This window comes from Dysidea avara, chromosome 5 (assembly GCF_963678975.1).
Source record: "Dysidea avara chromosome 5, odDysAvar1.4, whole genome shotgun sequence".
Lineage (NCBI taxonomy): Eukaryota > Metazoa > Porifera > Demospongiae > Dictyoceratida > Dysideidae > Dysidea > Dysidea avara.
The window spans coordinates 40,681,333-40,703,509 of NC_089276.1; the positions used below are offsets into that span (position 1 = coordinate 40,681,333).

General features: G+C 37.3%; 1 protein-coding gene across 2 annotated transcripts in view; it reads right to left on the reverse strand.

Moving 5' to 3' along the window:
• LOC136255518 (cell adhesion molecule Dscam1-like) overlaps positions 1-22,177 on the reverse strand; it is a 72,255-nt gene that overhangs the window by 29,140 nt on the left and 20,938 nt on the right. The window contains exons 3-6 of one of the 2 annotated variants that reach the window (XM_066048310.1): positions 15,032-15,373; positions 14,636-14,968; positions 3,356-3,700; positions 2,988-3,299 (exon numbers count right to left, since the gene is read on the reverse strand). In XM_066048310.1, the coding sequence (XP_065904382.1) occupies positions 2,988-3,299; positions 3,356-3,700; positions 14,636-14,968; positions 15,032-15,373 (1,332 nt within the window). The remainder of the gene's footprint in view (positions 1-2,987; positions 3,300-3,355; positions 3,701-14,635; positions 14,969-15,031; positions 15,374-22,177) is intronic. The other variant, XM_066048311.1, reaches the window with a different exon arrangement.

A 22,177-nucleotide genomic window follows, 5' to 3' on the forward strand; every position in this document is an offset into this window, starting at 1 on the left:
CAAAACCTGACATCCCAGTCTGAAATTGATAAACTAACTAGGTAATACAAATGTTACATGAGTCCTTTACTGTAGAATAGCATCAAACAGTATAAACAGAGACATTGACACAATGAAATTGGTACACAAAAATAGGCTGTAGCTGCTGCCCGTCAGTTTCTTACAAATTGCATAGAAACATCAAAACTAGGCCGAATTGACCACTTCTTTTCAGTAACACGGTCTTTTTCTTACTTAAACTCACTTTTAAACGAACAAACAACAAAGTAGAGTTAACAGTTTCGCCTTATCATTGAACTAGAACGTGGAGCGCATAGAAATAATTAACAACGCGGAATGGAATTTGGAACGCACGGTTGCTATTGGAGTGTGCCGCTACGTTTCATATCCTGGGTAACGAATATATAATCTACGGTGATATCAAATTACAGTAAAACATATATCACTACTGTACTTATGATACTATAATGAAAATGCACAGTAGGGATATAACACTTCTTAGAAAATGGTATGCATAATATGCTTTGATCTTTGGAGGATAATGAGGTCTTTAAAATACACAAAGAGACCTGCTAGCAGGTTCTTAAAATGGTTAAAAACCTGCCAGCAAAAAGGGCCTCGGGCATCACAAATCTCACTGTTGATCATTATCTGCAAAGATCCCTCCAAGCACATTCAGGCTGATAGCCTGCAGTGGGTGACCACTTTGACCAGTCACCCAGGCCAACATGTGGTTAACCACTCTATTCATTTTATAGGCATGCCAAAAATAATTTGATTGTAGGAGGTATACAGGGGCGGATCCAGGAGCTGGCAAGGGGAGGGGCACAAACAGGGTAAGTTGTAGGTGGTTGGGGAGTCAGATTCTCTGCATTTTTGAAGCAGCAAATAATCACCTCATAGTAGTGCCTCACTGATTTTTGCCATTTTGACCTTTCCAGATGGTTGTGAAGTCTTTAAAAAGCTGTTTAAAAGGCTCTGGATGTCTTGCACAACAGCAACACAATAAGTATTTTTAGAGGCGCTTAGTATGCACAAAGGTACTGGGTGACTATTTTACAGTTAGTTTGACTTTGATTCACTTTGGTTTCAGGTGAATTTGTAATAAATGCCAGTAAAATGTGCATATTTTCAGGCATGAGTTGATAAACTGATCTTGGCCTCCTGACAAAGATTAGAGGCTATTTTAATCAGAAACATAGCTGGCTTCACAAGAGGGGGGGGGGGGATTTGCCCCAAATGCCCCATCCTGGATCCGCCATTGGTATAAGCTGTTCGTACGTTTGTTATGATGAATGGAGAAGTCCAGAAATATCACGGAAAAGTCTGTTTAGTGTCCATCTGTTTCTAGAGTGTTTTAAGCCTATTTTTGTCTTTTATTAAACTATGGATGGACTCACTAAGATCTAAATGGATAAGCTTTCTTGTAGATATGTTATTTTTGGCTAAGTGCAATGTGGGTGTAGTCCATATTCAAAACTGTGCCTGTTCTTCATACTACTGTGGCGCCACTGAAGGCACAACCTGTGATTACTTAACATTGTGTTATGATTTGAGTAGTACAACATATAATCCAATCCCACAATGACTCCACCTATATGCCCATAAAAACACATATATTTTCTAAGTTGGTTAGAAGCCATGCTCTCGGAACATCGTGGATTTTAAAAACCTTGCTTAATCTGGTTTTTAAATCCAAAAAGATTCTTGTGTTAGGTCTCTAACCTACACTTATTGTTATATTGTGATTTAGTATCGTGCACTACTCCAACTTGTTCAGAACTTTGTGTTATGGTTCCTACTATAGTTGAAAGTCCCATTTTTTTGTACTTGTTTGTTAACTTTTTTGCAAAATAAAATTATTGTGACAAGTAAACCCATGCATACTGCATCAACAGACAGAAGTGATACTGCACACCCCAACCATTAATTATCGTATGAAAAGTAAAGTATCCATTATGCTTTGTTGTCAGCTATGTTCAACCCATTATACACCATTATGAATCAAGAACTATTCAAAAAGCACCTCTGAAATCAAAGTAGTCACTATGAAAAATACAGAAGATTTCTGTTCCAAAGGGAAGCCATCACACGCTACTACCAAATCACTGTCAGCAAAGATGAATGGGACACAAAGGAAGACACTGGTAAGTCAATGAAGAATGCATTGTACATACTGTGGTATGCCAAAAGGCACATGTCTTGGTCAAACAGTGAAAGAAACAAGCCCGTAGCCTTAGCCATTATCAAATTATGCTTGTCTAAAGGCATCAGTCAGCCACTCAGTCACTAGAAACTTCAGTTCAATGATTATTTTTGTAAAAAAATCCATAGCAACTTGTTGAAAGCACTTCAGGTCAACCTGAAGGTTTGTTGAGCTTAGTTTTATTTAACCAATACTGCCTCATCATTGTCAGGGAAAAGTGAAGCTGTTTTTAGGATGATGTTTTTCAACATGGGCCATGCCCAAAGCTTTGTGGTCCCTACTATACAGCACTATCATACTGTATGATGTATACAATTTACTGTATTTACAACCAAGACTCATAGTTACAATAATGACACAAGGTATAGTGGTGTGACTGCAGCAAAGGTAAGCTGTCATGTACATGCAACTGACAAGTGGGGATTATGATTACTATAAGAATAAAAATAATACAACTTCAACTTAATAATCCCTGTCATACAGCTAGGCCAAGGTAACCCAGTTTGGGCAAGCCTTGTAACATTCACATTATACAGGACCCAAAATACTGCATTGACCTTGGTATATATCTTAGCACTAAGTCTGGTAACCAAAGATCATGATTTTAATTGCAGGTTCACAGTACTAATGTAACACAGATACAAAAGGTAAACCCTAAATGAAACATGTAGCATAAACATTGGACCAGTTAATGGTACTGGGCATTACGTGAATACAAGGACCACTTAAATAATTGGTGAAATATCATATCAGTGCATTACTCCATACACTAATAACATACACAACACATTGAGGTTGCCACTACTGAAGTAATCATCCACAATATTTACTGCTCTACAAGTATAGTTTCCACCATCATCAGGATGAGTTGTAGTAGTCAGTGTTAGTGTACTGTGTAATACTCTATCTCCACTATCCACCTCTTCTATCATCACATTATTAACACCATTTGTTAGTATAGTCCTAACTGATGTATACTCATAATACCACTCTATGTATGGTCTGGGTACTCCAGTGGCATTACATCTGAACCGTGCCATCGTTGGTGTGGTCACTTCATTGTTGGTAGGTTGTTCTGTGATCTCAGGGTGAACTGTAAGGTGGTCATTAATTACGTACGCATCACCCATTGTAGATTTAAATTATTACCTTGAACAATCAGTTGAACACTAACAATGTCAACATCCCCTACTCCATTAGAAGCCAAACAAGTATACACTCCAGAGTCTTCATCCACAGTTGAGGAGAATGTTAGTGTTTGTGATACTGACAAGATGTCACCTCCATCAGTAGAATATGTTACTGGAGTTGATGGGTCACTAACAGTAATACTAACATCAGGTACTGTTGTATAGTTCTGTACTACTCCATCCTTCAACCATACAAAATTCATTGGTGCTGGTATACCAGTAACATTACAAGTTACATTGAACATGTTAGTCTCATTAATGATGAACACTGAACCATCAGCTGGTGATAATATCATAGGCTCCACTGTAACAGAGTGAAGGCATTATACAGTAAGTATAACACAATGGAGCCCTTGTTTTGCCTATACAAATGTACGTAACTAGCTGCCTTATTGTCCATGACAGCAGGTTTGAATTTCACTACAGACAAAAAGCTGCAGCCAAAGTTAAGTGGTATGATTTTGCTGGCTGTATTGTCCAAGCTCAGTGGTGAGCCTTACAAATGGTCTGAAATATTGATGAAATTTTGGCAAACCTGGGGATGGCTGGATGTGACTGTTGCAGCTTGATGGTGTGGATAAAAATTTGTGCTAAAACTTTGTTTTATTTTATCTATTTTGAGCTCTGAATAGCCCTTAAGTGGATCTAATTTATCCTTGAGCCCTATTCTTTCATTTATAAAACCTATTTTCCCTCCAAACCACCAGCCAGCCACCACTATTGGAGTTTGCCAATGTAGTTATGAAAACATTGAAAATGATGGGAAACTGGCTGATGGCTATGTCTACAGTAGATCAAGACACATGGTAGTGTGTCGTGCGGCCCAAGAAGCCGGTGCGCCGCACCGTGAGTATATTTACAGGAAGAAAGTAAATGTGATTTTCACACCTTTGTAGCTCCGTGATTCCTTATCCGATTGAAACCAAAGTTGTTACAGAAGTGCCGGCTAGGTAGGGGAGTCCACATTCCAAATTTGAAGAAAATCGTTCCAGCCATTTCCGAGATACGAGTGACCAAAGTTTGGTTTTTTTTCTTTGTTTTTTTCTTCTTCTACTTCTTTTCGCACACTTTGCAAAATCCGCCATAAAACATGAATGTGTGCTCCAATCAGGCTGAAATGTGGCACAAGTAAAGGGCTCATTAAGGTGAATCTCAGTACCAAGTTTGGTAGAAATTCGATGAACATTCACGGAGGTATGACCGATTATTTTCGTAACATTTGCTATGTTTCTCCATCTACATAGCTGAAAATTGCTATGTAGATGGAGAAACCATCTCAGGAGTGCCTTTTTGTGGTTTGAAAGGAATCCAGCTAAAGGCCATTGAGATATGACACAAAATCCAACCTGTGTCAAAATCACGCGATCAATTTTTATGAATAAAAAACTATTAGTTTTCACGCCTACCAGGCAAACCGCTTAGAGCAGTGAGCTGAAAATCGGTGTGTAGCTGGAATAATTATCTAATCCAAAACAGCCAAGCTGTAAAAAAAGTGTGCGGCCCTCAAAAAGGCTATGGTGAAAAAGATGTGAAATCCAAGGTGGCGGCCAAGAAATGGCTGTGATGGTAGGTCAATGGTAAAAATTTTAATAACAACAATTCAGGTTAATTTTGGTGCCGCTTGGTCTTGGCACAAAATTCGCCTGAACTGTCATTATTAAAATTTTTACCATTAACCTACCATCACAGCCATTTCTTGGCCGCCACCTTGGATTTCACATCTTTTTTCACCATAGCCTTTTTGAGGGCCGCACTCTTTTTTTACAGCTTGGCTGTTTTGGATAAGATTTCACTTCTTTTTGTATTTGTATACGCCAAAACCAGCTTATGGCCAGCTTTGGGACTTTTTTAACCTATCTTTTTTTCTTTACCACAGGAAGAAGAAAAGATGAAGCAGATGTACTTTAAATATTTCTGATTTTATCAGTAAATGTACAAATTATATATATATATATTTATATATATATATAATACATATATTTATTACAGAGCTCTCCATGGTGGTTTCTTTGTAGCTGAACACTCTACAAGGTGACTTCTTCTAGCTGCTCTCTCTACAGGGTGATTTGTTTGTAGCTGAACTCTCTACAAGGTAACTTCTTCTAGCTGATGTCTCTACAAGGTCACTAGTTTGTAGCTGAACTCTCTACATGGTGGTTTCTTTGCAACTGAACTCTCTACAAAGTGAAATTACTCTAGCTGATCTTTCTACAGGGTAATTTTTTTGTAGCTGAACTCTCTACAGGTGATTTGTTTACAGCTGAACTCTCTACATGATGGTTTCTTTGTAGCTGAACTATCTACAAGGTAGCTTCTTCTAGCTGATCTCTCTACAGGGCGATTTGTTTGTAGTTGAACTCTCTACATGGTGGTTTCTTTGTAGCTGAACTCTACAAGGTGATTTCTTCTAGCCGAACTATTTCTTTCTTTCTTTTAAATTTAAAAAAAAATGTAATTTTTTTTTCTATCTCTTTCCATAGTTGCATGACTCCCTACATGGTAACTTCTTCTAGCTGATCTCTCTATAGGGTGAACTGTTTGCAGCTGATCTCTATACAGGTTACTTGTTTCTGGCTGATCTCTTGAATTCTCTTCAGGGTGACTGCTCTATTAGAGCATCTCGATCTCGCACTTGCTACACCAAGTTGGATTTCGTGTTATAACTCCGTGGCTTTAAGTCTGATTCTTCAACATCATTGAAGAGCCTTTCTAAGATGATTACACCATCTGTACAGCAATTTTCAAAGCATTACCCCAAGCGTTTTATCTGGTAGGCGTGGCAAACAGTCGGTTTTTTATTAGCTAATCTCGATTGCATAATTGTTACACACTGTTGGTTTTTTCGTTGTATCTTCCTGGTTTTTAGCTCGATTCTTTCAAACCACAAAAGGTTTGAGTTTCAATAGTTAATCTATTCACCCACCGATTTTCAGCTTCTTCGCATACGCGGTCTACTTTGTAGGCATGACAACATATTGGTGTTATTTTTCGTGAATAATTGTTCATAACTCTTTGCCTGTTTATCGTATTCCAGCCAAAGTTGGTACCGCGATGCGCCTTTATATCCCCCTTCTGTGTGCCAAATTTCACAGCAATCGGATATAGCGTTCACATTTTATAGCAGTTTTTGTAAGTGTGCGAAAAGAGGAAGAAAAATAATAAAAAAAAACAAAAAAAAACCCTGAAGAAACTAAGCCAATTTTGAAGCCGCATATCTTGGGAACGCTTGAAGCGATTTCACTCAAATTTGGAATGTGGAGTACAGATGTTGGAGGGCGTGTCCACAGCAAAAATCGTCTTGTTTCATCAAGGCAGCACAGAGCTACGGAGGTGCGAAAATTGCGTTTTTGTTTTTCCTGTCACTATACTCACGGGTGTTGCAGGCTGGCTTCTTGGGCCGCACGACACACTACCGTGTGTCTTGATCATAGAAAGTCCTTGCAGGAGTACAGAAGAATCGGATTACAAACCACTGAGTTATGATTCCAAAGCCAACTACGTGTAGCAGATGTGAGATCGAGATACTCTAATAGAACAGTCACCCTAATAGAGCATTCAGCGACGTTTATAATTTACTCCAGTATAGAATTATATTACATTGCAAGTTATTCTGTAGGGAGATCAGCTATAAACAAGTCACTCTGTAGTCCGATCAGCTAGAAGAAGGTACCTGACAGAGAGTTCAGCTACAAGGAAACCATCATGTAGAGAGTTTAGCTGCAAACAAATCACCCTGTAGATAATTCAGCTACAAACAAATCCCCCAGTAGAACGTTACACTATGAACAGATCACCCTGTAGAGAGTTCAGTTAGAAACAAGTCATCCTGTAGAGAGATCAGCTAGAAGAAGTCACCTTGTAGAGAGTTCAGCTACAAAGAAACCACCATGTAAGAGAGTTCAGCTGCAAACAAATCACCTGTAAAGAGTTCAGCTAGAAAGAAGTCACCCTGTAGAGAGATCAGCCAGAAACAAGTCACCCTGTAGAGAGTTCAGCTAGAAGAATTATATTGTAGAGAGTTCAGCTACAAAGAAACTACCATGTAGAGAGTTCAGCTGCAAACAAATCACCCTGTAGAGAATTCAGCTACAAACAAATCACCCTGTAGAAAAATCAGCTAGAAGAAGTTACCTTGTAGAGAGTTCAGCTACAAACAAGTAATCCGGTAGAGAGATCAGCTAGAAGGATCACCTTGTAGAGAGTTCAACTACAAAAAAATCACCCTGCTTCATCTTTTCTTCTTCCTGTGGTAAACAAAAAATGATAGGTTAAAAAGCCCTAAATCCGGCCATAGGCCGGCTTTGGGGTATACAAATACAAAAAGAAGTGAAATCTAATCCAAAACAGCCAAGCTGTAAAAAGAGTGCGGCCCTCAGAAAGGCTATGGTGAAAAAAGATGTGAAATTCAAGGTGGCGGTCAAGAAATGGCTGTGATGGTAGGTTAATGGTAAAAATTTTAATAATAACAATTAAGGTGAATTTGGTGCCGCTTGGTCTTAGCACAAAATTCACCTGAATTGTCGTTATTAAAATTTTTACCATTAACCTACCATCACAGCCATTTCTTGGCCGCCACCTAGGATTTTACATCTTTTTTCACCATAGCCTTTCTGAGGGCCACACTCTTTTTTACAGCTTGACTGTTTTGGATTAGATACTAAGAAACTGGTATAAATGTGTAAAAAATTGATACTACCATTAGTAAGCTATGTACAACACTTTGAATAATTGAAACTGAGTTTATTTATTACCTGCAAAGAGGGAATAAGACTGGTGGCATTAAAATATCAAAAAATCTACAGATGGAGATACATAGTTAGCAGGCTAACAGTATAGGAGATGCCTAATGACATTTATCTCAAAAACAGAATCATGTCAAGATTTAGCTGTCTAATACAAATGTCATATGAAGATTAAAATACAAAGAAAAGAGCAAAACAATTGATTTGTACAGTGCGCACACAAAAAATTACAGGCGTTTGTTTAATCAATCATAAGTCTTGAGTGCAACAGACTATGGAGTTTGTACTTGTGTCATTCTGTTCACAATGAACTGGGGCATTCATCAAGGTACAGTTTTGGCCCATGCTATCAAACAAGAAGGCTGTTCAAGCTTAGAAATGGCAGTATTATGCCACAAACTAAATAATTACACCTATCACATGTTGCTTCATGGTGCTAAAATGAAACAAAGATGTTCATACTCTCCATGAATAGTTGAATCCATCAGATATTTCAATTCATGACTTCCTTCACTGTTTACTGAAGTAAGTAAAATGTACGCAAACTTGTTAATGTAGCATACATTGTTGTCTATTGTTATAATTCTTAAATCATTTTCCAGATAAGGCGGAAACATCAACAGCCCAGTGATTTTTCCTTCTAGACAACTATAAAGGTCATACAATGAAGTTTGAGGAAATGTAAACAAGTCGGGTTTTTGCTTAGCACGTCACATATTAGTTTTGCAGTTTGAAAAATAGCTTAAAGAAAGATATTTTTGCTCTTTTATAGCAAACTCAGCTACTTTCTGAGATGGTGATACAGTTGACGGACAGTTGAAATAAGCTGGCTATAAATTGACTTATAACACTATAGCAGATACAGCAGTGTTGTATTATGCAAGTGCTATTAGGTTATAAGCATTTGTGACCTGAATGACTGTTACAGCTTAACAGTAATAAACAAGGCTTTAAACAAATAGTCTTGTAAGATATTATGACTGATTTGCAGAAACTTTGCTTTTGCAATTGTAATAGCCTGTTATGATTCCAAATACTGTTACAGTAATGTTTTGATAGAATTCTGATCATAGGCATTGAATACTGTGATTTTTAAGTGTATTAACATATACAAGGCCATGCGAAATTCGATCATAGATAACCTATGTATGAGTATGTACAAGGTGTTACTGGGGCCAAACGTACATAAGTGTACTGACAGAAGCATGCAGAAAGCTTTGATTATTAGTGTGCAGTTAAGCACAGAAAGTTGAAATGCAAGAAAATGCTTAAAGTGCACCAAAATTAAATACTTATTTTACTAGTCATGAATACATTAAAGTCATGACAATCCTCATTTCGCTAATGGTTAAATCCATTAATCTCTATACCCTTTATCAATCAAAACAGCAATATAAGCTGAGACCTTCTTTAGTAGGGATCACAAAGGAGTAGGCATGGCCAATGAAATAACATCACACAAAAACAGCCTCAATTTTCCCAGACAATGATGAGGCAGTATTGGTTAGGTAAAACTAAGCCCAAACAAGCTTTCGGATTGATCTGAAATGCTTTCAACAAATTGCTATGGAATTAAAAAAAAAATTTTCAACAGAATTATCTACTGACTGCCTGACTGATTCCTTCAGACAAGTGTAACTCGCCTAAGGCTACAGGTTTGAATTTTTCACTGTTTGATGTCGCTTTGGCTCAAGAGGTGCCTTTTGACATATCGCAGCACATACAATGCATTCTTCATGGACTTACCAGTGTCCTTCTTTGTGTCCTATTCAACTTTGCTGACAGTGAAAAGTGTTGATTTGGTGGTAGCATGTGATAGCTTCCCTTTGTAATGGAAATCGATCTCAGAGGTGCTTTTAACAGTTTTTGATTCGTACTACTGTGTAGTGGATTGAACATAGCCAATGATGAAGCATAATGGATACTTCACTTTTCAGACGATATAGCTGTGGCGCACACCGCCATTTCAAATGCGGTATGCGTGGGTTCACCAATCATAATAATATTATTAGCAAAAAAGTTAACAAACAAGTATTTCAGAAATTTGGAATTTTTAACTAGAGTAGGGACCATAGCATATTGATAAAAAGTACTGAAACAAGCTGGAGTAGTGCACGATATGAAATCATAGCAAAACAATAAGAAGTGTTATATCCCTACTGTGCATTTCCATTACAGTATCTTGGGGCACAGTAGGGATATAACACTTCTTATTGTTTTACTATGATTTAATATTGTGCACTACTCCAACTTGTTTCAGTACTTTTTATCGATGTGCTGTAGCCCCTACTCTAGTTGAAAATTCCAAATTTTTTTTGAAATACTTGTTCAATAAAACAATGCAAATTTTGATGCTTCCTGCTGCTAAAATCACCATTTTTTTTTCAATTAGCCTACCATCACATCCATTTCTTAGCCGCCACCTTGGATTTCACCCCTGCCATGATGTTTTTGGAAGGACTGAACACTTTCTCACAGCTTGGCTGTTTTTGCTCAGATTATATACATATCTCCATGAACAGCTTTGTAACCCTTAAATAGTAGTATACTGGACTGTCTAACTATTTAGCTACAAACAAGTCACGTTGTATAGATAGTTCAGCTACAACAAGTCACCCTGTAGAGAGTTCAGCTACAAGCACGCCAACCTATGGGAGAGAGTTCATGTGACAATTTTATACATTTCTAAAAATGCATAATATGGAGATATGGACACAAAAGTTCAGCTCTTTATTTCTTCCTACCTTCTGCAGTAAAGAAATAGAGAAGTATTAGAATATCCAAAGCCAGCCATAGGTTTGCTTTGGAGTGTACAAATACAAAAGATATTTAAGTAAAAACAGCCAAGCTGTGAAAAAGGTGTGTCCCTTCCAAAAATACCATGGCAGGGTGAAAATTTTGAAATCCAAGGTGGTGGAATAGAAATGGCTGTGAAGGTAGGTTAATGGAAAATTTTTTTAATAACAACAATTCAGTTAGCTTAACTTTCTTCAGAGTAACTCTCCTTCATCAATGCTGTACCTATAGCTCTCTTGTGCTGAAAGATCTGGTTTTATGATTAAGCCCCTAGAAAGGTTTTTTTCTGGTAGCCAAAAGATTAGAGATATCATTCATAGTATCTGTTAAGTCTTCCTGTCAATACACTCACGGTGTGGCACGTTGGCTTCTTGGGCTGCATGACGTACTACTGTGTAGAAATTTCCAACCTACCGATTTTTCACATATATGTTTGCTAATCAAATTACACCCCTTCAACAAGTGTTTCACGAGCTGCTGTTCTAGTATATAGTAGCCAATGCTTCGTACTTCGTAATGCACTTTACCGAATTGAATTCCATCCAGTATTTATTGAAATACGTGAAATCAAAGTTTGAGAAATAAAATTCCCGAATGGGAGCCCATAAAAAAATTCTGTACGATGTAATGTAAGGGAAAACACGGGATTTTACGGCACCACTTGTAGTCAAATGTTATCGAGTTTTCCGCGAGTTTCTGTGATCTGTAACGCTGAAAGAAGTGATCCTAGGCAAAGTAGATATGCTGATTCTGATTTTGGCATCGGTTTTCTGATGAAAAAATGTTTTGTGGTGGTCAACGACGAAAATTTGTCTTGTGAAAGGGTACAGCACCAACTAGGACACTTCAGAATTCTGCGTTACAACCATCCTTGCGTTCAAGACATCCATCCACATCAATTCAAGTATAGTTTGAAAGTGAGCAGTTTGTTGTGTTGCGCGGAATTGCTTTATAGCATGCAAGGTGATGCATAACTTTTGAAAAAGCAGTATTTGGCAATTGATACCAACCTTGTAAGGCTTCACAACTACCTGTTGTGATGTTCTGATATGCACACAGCTGCTATTGTCCATTTTGTTGCAGCTGCATGACTGTAATTCTAGTCAGAGACAGTTTATTGTTTCTCTTTGTTGTACAATGATGTCATCATATTATATAATTATTACTATCTTCTGTACTTTTGGTGTGGCAAATAAAGTGAAGTAGTATCAAAAAATTGCTGCCTTACAATAATATTGAAGAGTAGTGGTCATATATGTCAGAATCCAATTGTTATATTTTGCAAAGTAATAGTTAATTGTGCCCTGTAATGTCAAAGGTCACTCTGTAATACAATGTAACTAGTTAATCATCTGTAAATATGTGTAGGGTGCACCTGTATGTAATTTGATTTACAGAACTCATGCTATTCTTAGCAAATTACTGACTCAAACATTAAATATTACAAGTGGTCATTCTACAAAGAGCGGTCACTCTTGAGAGGTCTTACCTAGCTCATGCATTTTACTACATTAAGTGGTTTATGTGGTGAAAATTTCATGTCATTAGCAGATTCATATTCAAATTTATGGCACTTTGGATATTGTGCTTGGTGCCATGCTAATGTACAGAAAAGTCCTAAAAATGTCGTACAAAAAAATCACCGCTCTGTTGTCTTCTTTTGCGTGTATCTTTTGGCAGGAGCCAGCAATTGAGGTGCGGTTTGCACTAAAATGATTCTAATAGATAGCACAATATTTGCCATACTAAAGAATTTAAGGAATGTAAAGTTTTTAATTTGGTTGGAAATCTCTAATATTAGGGACATCGAAGGTATGGGGGCGATCTGTGATATAATATACCCCATAAACCTGCTACGATTTTTCCTCACGATGACGTGACAGTATTGGTTGGGTAAAACCAAGCCCAAAAGTGTCTTCAGATCAACCTGAAACATTTGCGTCAAGTTGCTACAAAATTTTGAAAAAATATTCAAAAGAATTTTCTACTGCCTGCTTGTCTGACACCTTCAGTCAAGCGTAGCGGAAAAGTGGTTACAGCTACAACCCTAATTTTTTTGCAAAAACGTTTATAGTTCGCTTAAGAAAACACCTTTGGTATATTGATAAACATACAATGCTTGTGCTATTGTCTTACCTTTTATCCGTCTTTACCATGGCCATCAGTCAAGGTTCTACCGCTGAGTGTTAATAGACTACAGTACGGTTTCTATACCATTGTATATTGCATCAAACTATTCGAATACACATGGTAGTCGGTTGCACCAAAAACACACGTGTATGTGACTCGCTGTTGATAACGATCAGAGAGAGCAACTCACGGCAAACTATATGTGTAAGTCTTTATTTAGTAACAATGTTAAACCGAGTCGGGTCGTCCAGGTCCTGCTTTACACATTATTCGGGTCTGACCCCACGTGCTAAATTAAAAGTGGATGTGTAGTTACTACATGTCATAGCATAGCCCTGCTTCTTTTGTGAGCCACACCCCCTTACATAACTTACAGTCTGTAGACATGGTAGCCACGTCCATTCATCAGTGTATAGGCATGCACAAATCCACACCCACTTACATAAATTACTATCTGTAGACATATGGTAGCCATGCCCATTCATCAGTCTGTAAGTATGCACGAATCCACATCCATTGTTGTCTGCAGGCTTATGTAGAGCCACGCCTACTGACCAGTTGTTATTGTATGTGTCATAATGTAGTATAATAGTGCTGTGAGTAACTCAGCAGATATTTAGTGGTCATGAGCTTGCAAAAAACTTCACAAACAAGTTTAAAAAAATTTGGAATTTTACATTAGAGTAGGGACAGTGTATAATGCTGCAATAAAAAGTACTGAAACATGCTGGATCGGAATAGCACGTAATGTCCAAATACTGTAAAACAATAAGAAGTGAATATCCCTACTGTGCTAAGCTGGATCGGAATAGTATGTAATGTCGAAGTACTGTAAAACAATAAGATCCCTACTGTGCTACACTCAATGCACAGTAGGGATATTCACTTCTTATTGTTTTACAGTATTTGGACATTATGTACTATTCTGATCCAGCTTGTTTTAGTACCTTTTATTGCAGCATTATACACTGTCCCTAATCTAATTTAAAATTCCATTTTTTTTTTATACTTGTCTTGATATTGACAGGCATAATAAAGTGAATTAATGTTTGTAACAACTATACAAGATGAACAAAAACTAAACAGAATTATAATTGGTGATGAATAAAGACACTAATGTGTAATAATCATGAGTTTTTGTGCTAGTTGTTGAAGGCAATATGTGACCGGGCCTGTGAAAAAAGGGCATGTGGGCACAAAATTTAGTAGCTATATTAAACAACATATTGAAGACAATTTGTGCAGATATAACTATAGAGTAGACAATCTAACAGACAGGCGGAGGTGGTGGCTAGTTTCTTGAAATTGATTTGGCAAAAACCATGTTTGGCTGGTAACTGAAACCAGTTTAAACATTTCACTAGGAGCTAGCCTACATTCTGTAACAACTGAAAAACAATGTAGTATGCCTCATAAGCTACCAGGAATGGCAAATCTTCTCCAGTTGAAAGGGAGTGTATTCTCTTGTATATTTGTGAACAAAAATTAAGAACAGTTTAGTGAGATTGGTGCTTGATCAGTAACTAAATGCAAGTGATGGACGTACGAGCATAGATAGGACATTCACATACCATGAACAGTCAGTGAAGCAGTTTCTATATCACTTCCAGCAGAATTACTAGCACTACACACATACTCTCCAACATTGATTGGCATAGTCATCTGTAAATCTAGTGTACTAGTTAACACACATTCACTAGGTGGTCTAGTGATATTACAGTCTCCTTGTGCAATATTAACTATTGTGATTCTTGTTATATTGTCCACTGTGTTGCCCAATAACATTCCATTCCTCATCCACTGGATCTCAGCTTGAGGTTTAGCAATAGCAGAACAGGTGAATGTGGTAATATTAGGTGATACTACTGTTTGGTTCATAGGAGTAATAGTGACTACTGGGAAAACTGTGGACAAGACAATATAACAAGTAATAGATGCACAGTTTATAACACAAACAATGTCCCCACCTCTTACAAACACTGTCACTGTATCATTATCCACTTCCACTACACCATTATCAGCCACACAGGTGTACACACCAGTGTCATTATCATTTGTGTTAGTGATTTCTAGAAGACGAGTCACTTGATACACAACATTGAACCCATCAAAAGTTACTAATTGAGGGATCATGTGATCTTGTACTAATATCCTATTATTGTCCATATTAGGTAGTTCCATTCCATTAGGATCCCTCCAGGTGATAGTAGGAGCTGGTATTCCAGTAGCAGTACAGTTAATGAGGAACTGATCAGTTCCTTCATCAGTGACCACCATATTACCATTAGGTGTAATAACTGATGGTGGAACTAGAAGGCAGACAATATGCACTAAATTTCAATTAAAGTACATACAAAATTATATTTAGCATTATGGAGAGGGAATGCTATTAGATGGTAAGTAAGAATATACACCATACACATTTCTTGGCCAACCACACAGTTTTATGTACTATGACTGCAAAAATTAAATGCAAAAGAAAGCTTTACAAATAGTTTTATTGTTAGAGATTTTCCTCATGGGTTTGTTAGCTCAAGTGTGCTGGTGCACAGTGATACAATGAAACAATGGAATTGTTGAACAAGGAGATTGACAATGAAAGTTAAGTTTGCTTACTGCCAAGTTGTTGGAATTAGTGCCTACCATTAAAAAGGGTTCAAGGGAAAACGTTCATGTGTTATTTGTTGCATGGGCTACACATTGCTGTGCTCGTAGGTTTTTACTTTAGGAGTAATGTATGCAGAGTGTACATTACAGGTAGTTGAGTTTTTGGAAATACAGTAACTTGATTGGCATAATAAGGCCAGTGACCAGTGCACATAGTATGGCATCTTGTAATCAACTATAATAAATCAGTGATAAGTTATGTAAATAATTCAGTCTAGAATGGCGAGATTGGGTTTAGTGTTTTCAGCCATAAACCAGTAAATCTATCAAAGCTTATTGTCTTCCGTACAATACATCTGTTGGAGCATACAAAGAAGAATGCATCTCTATAGTGAAAATACATAGAAACAAATGTACATAACTGAAACAGTAAACTGAGCATAGTTACTGTGTTTATATATTCTACTTCTGTAGCTAATCCATTTTTTTCAGTAATATTATTTAACAAGTGTAAGGGAACATTAGAAATTTTTTGAATTATAACAATGAAAGAACTCAATAACCTGCAGCTATACTAGTGAATATTTAACTCCTACTTAAGACATGTATTTATAAAATGGCACAGCTTTGAAAAAGGGTGTGGCCTTCCAATAATAGGCAAGTATGAAAAAGATGTGATATCAAAGGTGGCGGAAAGTCTTGTAGTCAAGAAATGGCTGCAATGATGTTTATACTGTTGTTTTATTGTTAGCATCACAACGTACACTGTAACTGATATAATCATGGTAGCCATTTCTTGGCTGCCACCTTGGATATCACATCTTTTTCATATTAGCTCATTTTTGGCAGACCACACCCTTTTTTCACAGCTCAGGATTTGATATCATTTACTACTTTTGTGTTTGCTGGCTTTTGTCTCTTATCCTACAGGTAGACAGAAGATTTAGATTTTAAAATATTTTTGATTATTATACTTTACTGACTATCGTATGACTGATTATAGCAATCTTGAAATGTACTTAGTACATGGATGTATGGTTGGTTTCACATTACAACTCATTGATGATTAAACAGGTTTCTCATTACATTACTGAAGGTTTATACCTTGATAGTTACCTGATACGTGCAAGAAATTCAACTAGTTTGCATAAGTGGCTTGACCAGCAGATGTGACAACAAATCATAACGAGGCTAACTGCTCCATTAAATTATCTTAATCGTGTAACTATTGGTAAACATGACTACTCATTAAAAACATAGTAGTACTCTAATAATAGATTGCACATGTTTTTTGAGCACTTCTAATATAACGTACTTAGAATGTTCTGGAACAATCAAGAGTTTCCATGCATGGATATAGCTATAATCTGGTGTAATAAACTAGAACTTTCATTTATAAGGTAGAAATTAAGTGAGGTCAGCAACTGACACAGTGGCAGAATGGTAAAGGGGTTGGTTGTATAGGTGTAGGGTTAAATCAGAAGATTTTTTTTGATGATTTCGTGCACCTTTGTTCCACTTCTTGGTGACTGTTCTATTAGAGTTTCTTGATTGCAATTGCTTAATGAATTAACATGTTTGATTTTTGCTTTATATCTCCTTAGTTACCTGTAACATTGCACGAGCATCTTAATGTATTCCAATCAGTCTGGCAGTTTCATGTGATCACCATGTACAGGAGCAGGAGGTAGCAATGTTTGAAGTAGCACCATTCCTTCATGCATGCTCTTTGACAAACATGGGAGTGTAGTAAATGCATGTGCTGTCACCGGGATTCATGTCCCTTTCTATTTTCCACATGACTATTATTTTTTCAAGATTTTCAAAGCAGTCGTGAGATCTAATAGCTTTTGGTATAGGTCACAGCTGATATTCTGTGACTTTCCTTGTGGAAGCGTATCTGCACTCTTCCAAAAATAGCAATGTCAAGAGAGGCTACCTTTTCTCTGGGGATTGGCCATTCTGAACTGGTTTCAGGAGTGACAGCAGCAATCATACTCATATCATGGAAGGTGCTATGCCCCATCCAATGTGTGGATATTGCGGTCAACATTGTTAGCTGCATACTGAATAAATTCTGTTGTTAGGTTGGGAATGTCAGCTCTATGTGGACTGAGTAGTATCATGCTCAAACTGCTTCACTTCTTGGTGGAACAGCCAAATCCATTTGATGAAGGAAGTCGACAAGGAATCATGATGCAAAGTGATATATTGATGATCTAAATACATACCCAATCCAAACTGTAGTGGTGCTAGCAGGACCCAGGGGGTCGAGTGGGATGCATCATTGCTTGTCCAATTTAAGCCACTTTTATTCCAGCTTTCTTCCCATCAAACAAGTCTTCTAACAGTACCCTCTGAGTGTTTGGTAGATATACAGCCATGTACTTGATGCCTGCTTCTTGTGACTTCACATCATCGTAGAGAAGGTAAACTTCATGGGATGTTTCAGTGGCTTTGATGTATTCCTTGCAGCAGCTCTGTACACGTTTAACTTCTCCTCTACAGTGTTTTGTTTCTCATGCTGCTGCTTACTGTAGAAGTCCTGGTACACCACTCTTGTTGTTGCTCTGAAAGTGATTATGTTTGGCTTATCATTAATTTTGATTGGAATTATCAACGTTTTGATGTCCTCAGGATGACAAAAGGGCAGAAGAATTCTTAGAGGTTGCGAGCTACCTTGAAGAAAAAGATGATGAACAAATCACATCCATTGAACTCGTTGATCTCATGAACCAAAAACTGGCAGATACTGATTATGAAGCTTATGTCTACACCCCACATGAAGACAAAACTTCAAGTGAGAGGGCCTCTTGAAGTCTTCTGTGGCAAACAGAGCAATTGACATCTTTTTGTGTGCAGAAATTAACACTGCAAGTCTGGCGGTAGACTGCATCTGCTGCATGCAGGTCATGCATATGTACATTGGCTCCTCTTGTTTTGCTGGGTTACAGTATTTGCAGCAACACTCCTGATGTACTATTTTCCCAGGCATAGTATGAATGCTGTCACTCCTGGAAATATTGACCTGGTTGAAAGATGAACTACCCATTGCAGTTAGAGTAGAAGATGGGACTCCTGTGTCTACAGTAGTCTTGCAGATGACACAAAACGTAAGTTGTACTTTCATTGCTGAATAAAAAAATTCATAAAATTATGGTATTTAACGAAGTTAACATAGTTAATGTTACACTCAAGCAACCATGCTATACACCACAGATATAAATTTATTGGCTAGAACATTAAAAAATAAGGCATGCACTTTAATAAGGATAACGTATGCGCAACAAAATGCTCGACCAGATGCCACATGGTGCCAAAGCAAACAATTTAGAGTATCTTCAGATGGAAAGAAACCACCACCGTGTCAAGGGATGGAGACATTGATAGGATCATATACTCATTGCAGAGCAGCACAGCAAACTCTCTCCACTGAAGCTATGAGGAGACATCCTGGGCGATATCTCATGGTAGAGAAGATGGGACTCCCACTACAAACAATCTCTACCAGTGATGGAACTGGTGTGGGGAATGCCCATCACGGACAAGAGAAGATGGGGAGTGCCTATTACTACAGACAAGAAGTGATAGGGACTGCTTGCCACGGGAGGAAACCATCTACCATGGACAAGAAGATGGGCAATACCAACCACAGACGAAAGGAGCCACAGAACAACATAGGTACGCAGTATACACCATGCATAAAGCATTTTGGTTCACAAACCAATCAAGAAGATTCCCGGATCAGTTGTAGTTTGGGTACATCTATGTACTATTGAAGGCCCTACTCCTTTGGTTACTACTCCTAGTAAATTGCTTTGCCATTGCACACCTGGTGAGGCAGGTTATTTTATAAATTGTTTTGCTGTCAAAGGGGATTTCCAGAACCCATTCTATACTCCCATTACACACTCTAAAAGATTATTAACTATGTACATCGTGTTACAAACTGAAAAAAAAGCCTCACAACAAAATTTTTGAGGCAATACCAATCTGTGCATTGTTTTTTTTTCCTAACCTATATAGTAATCAACACCCATCTGTGGTATTGTGACTTATATAGCAATCCAGCATGACAATCACAAAAATTTAGGAAAAAAACTCTCGCATTAGCCAGCCAATTAACAATATAACCAGTCCTATAGTGCCTATTGTACAATTTAAAGAAAATTGTTAGTCCATGGATAATGGTAGCAACTCACTGAGTGCATTTAGAGCAAAACAACTAACTTACTAAAGAGCAGTGACAACTGCCTTATCTTGTTCCTGATTAGGTCACACCATTCTGAACAAAATTCATTAGCTTTCACAGCACATAATGAAAGCAACATAGTGCCAAAGTTACTGCAGGGAGTGTCTACAAAGCAAACACACCATGTGGCATCTACAATGGTAAATGGATCAACTGCATGTCATGTTAATTAATTGGCAAATTGGGACACCCTGATAGAGCACCCAACAATGCTTCACATAACAGTGATAGATTAATACGATACTCAACCATAAGAGAATGCATTATCCTGAATGGAACGTTGCTAGCTTGTGTTGTTTGTAGCTGTGAATAACTATTTAGCACATTAAAAAATCTATTTCACAGCAAGTAGCTACACTGGTTTAACTATAATAGTAGCTCACAATCATATTATTATGGTTTATAACTTACCAAAACACAAGTATTTAGATGGTGTTTACCGTTGAGACAGCAACTAATTCAATTTAACTACATCCCCGATAAACGGCTTGACTACTCAACTATCACTACAGACAGCTGTAGTCTTACCTGATGCACACAAGACACATTGTCAAGACATGGCTTCAATTGTACACAATTCAAAGATCACACACTTAGACAGCCAATACTGCAATACACATGACTTTAATTTAGACACATTTTTGAAATGCTCACACTTACATATGTACCAGGTTGCTAGTTCTTTTTTAATAAACAACATTATAATTATTACTTCCTATTTGACCTTCCCCATCCACAGTTTGACACCTCCATCACATAGAATGTAACTGCTTTGCGTCTATACCTTGTACACATGGGTACATAAACAGGCTACTGCTACTGTAGTATGACTACAGCAGCATGTGGTAGGTGTACAGGCCTCTTACAATGAAAACTTGCATTCAGAACTGCTAGAGTGGAAAGGTTACCTCAAGATGTAACCTTTTTATGGCATTTAATAAAAACAAAATTGTGCCTAAAAACTTCCTTTACCTCCAATTTCTTTCTTGTACCCAAGCATAGCAACAAAGTTTGTACTTTGGGCATGATATTTTAAATATTACTAGGCTTCCCATGCAGCTGTCGAGGCTCTGTACACCAACCAAATCCCTTTTAATCACCAGATTGTAAGGGGACTGAAGTTTCCTACTTATGATACTGGAAAGTACAGGGATCATCAAAGTGATAGAGGTGAGTGTTAAACATTTAACAAAGTTAACACAATTAATGTTAAACTCAAGCAACCATGCTATTCACCATGTATATAAATTAATTGGCTAGCACATTAATAAGAATAAGGCATGCACTTTAATAAGGATAACGCATGTGCAAAAACATATTTGACCAGATGCTATGCGGTATCAAAGCAAACAACTTACCCACCCCTCCCTAAGGATACAAGTTGTTGCCAAGTAAGCTGTTGCTTATTATTTCACCCCCTTGTTGTACACAATATCATGTTTTATTCAAGTTTTGAACATGTTACTCTTCTTAGTTATCACAATGACTATATAATGATCACCTCAATCATTCTTACTAATAACCACGTGTGTCTAGTTCTTCCAATGCAGATGATGCTAGCAGCTCACCACTAGCTGTTAATAAAGTATGTATATTATTTATTTATTATTAATGGTTCTGAATTAGACCAAAGTCTTATATAACTATACAAATTAAATTGCATAATTATAAATCTACTGTTTCTCCAATACATGTCTAGTAGTGTCTTAAAAGAAGTTGTGTCCAAAGCATTTACTATATCAGCTAGAAGAATGTTCCAGTCATTGATTATTCAGTTAGTGAAAAATTTAATCTAGTGTAGGTGTTGGCCCTTTCCTTGTATAACTTCACACCATTAGATCTTGTGGTGTTACAACTTAATGGTAAAAATATCTTGACGTGGTACCTCAACTAAGCCCCTGATAATTTTATGGGTAGTTATCATGTCCATTCGTTTTTTCCTGTAGTAAAGGGAAGGTAAGTTTAAAACTTGAAATCTTTCATCATAAGTCAACCTATTCAAATCTCGAACCATCTTGGTAGCACGTATTTGCACTGCTTCTAATGCTCCAATGTCCTTCAATAGGTAAGGATTCCAGATTATAGATGCATAATCCAAGTGAGGTCTAACAAGGCTGATGTACAATTTATGAAATACTGTTGGGGTGAGGTGAAGAAAAGTACGCTTGATTATTTCAACCATTCTGTTTGCCTTCATGATGGAAAGGTTGATATGCTTTGAAAATTTGAGATTACTTAAAAAGGTGATGCTTAA